This window comes from Pygoscelis adeliae, unplaced genomic scaffold, assembly GCF_000699105.1.
Source record: "Pygoscelis adeliae isolate BGI_AS28 unplaced genomic scaffold, ASM69910v1 Scaffold836, whole genome shotgun sequence".
Lineage (NCBI taxonomy): Eukaryota > Metazoa > Chordata > Aves > Sphenisciformes > Spheniscidae > Pygoscelis > Pygoscelis adeliae.
Window position 1 is genome coordinate 74,277 of NW_008825013.1, and position 298 is coordinate 74,574.

Here is a 298-nt window from a genome sequence, read left to right on the forward strand (position 1 = left end):
AGCTCCGCGGGGCTGTTCAGGGCACCCGGCCGTGCCCACGGGCACCGGCACACGGGGCTGCAGATGCCCATGATGGGCTGCGGGCACCCAGCACCTCCGCTCTCTCCCCAGGGCTTGCAGGACTGCATGGCTGACCTGCTGCAGCCCTTCCAGGGAGACGCCATCGACATGGTGGCTGGTATCGACGCCATGGGCTTCATCCTGGGTGAGTGGGAATGCGGGTGAGCCCAGGGTCCCCGTCCCTCGTCCCCGCAGGGCCTGACGGTGCCATGCCCACCCCCAGGAGCCGGCGCCGCCG

The 298-nt window shown here is 71.1% G+C and overlaps 1 protein-coding gene across 1 annotated transcript in view; it reads left to right on the plus strand.

Annotated features, from left to right (window-relative positions):
• The first annotated feature begins 72 nt into the window (after positions 1-72).
• RPL23A (ribosomal protein L23a) overlaps positions 73-298 on the plus strand; it is a 7,206-nt gene continuing 6,980 nt past the window's right edge. The window contains exon 1 of the mRNA XM_009326232.1: positions 73-205. Within this exon, the coding sequence (XP_009324507.1) occupies positions 73-205 (133 nt within the window). The remainder of the gene's footprint in view (positions 206-298) is intronic.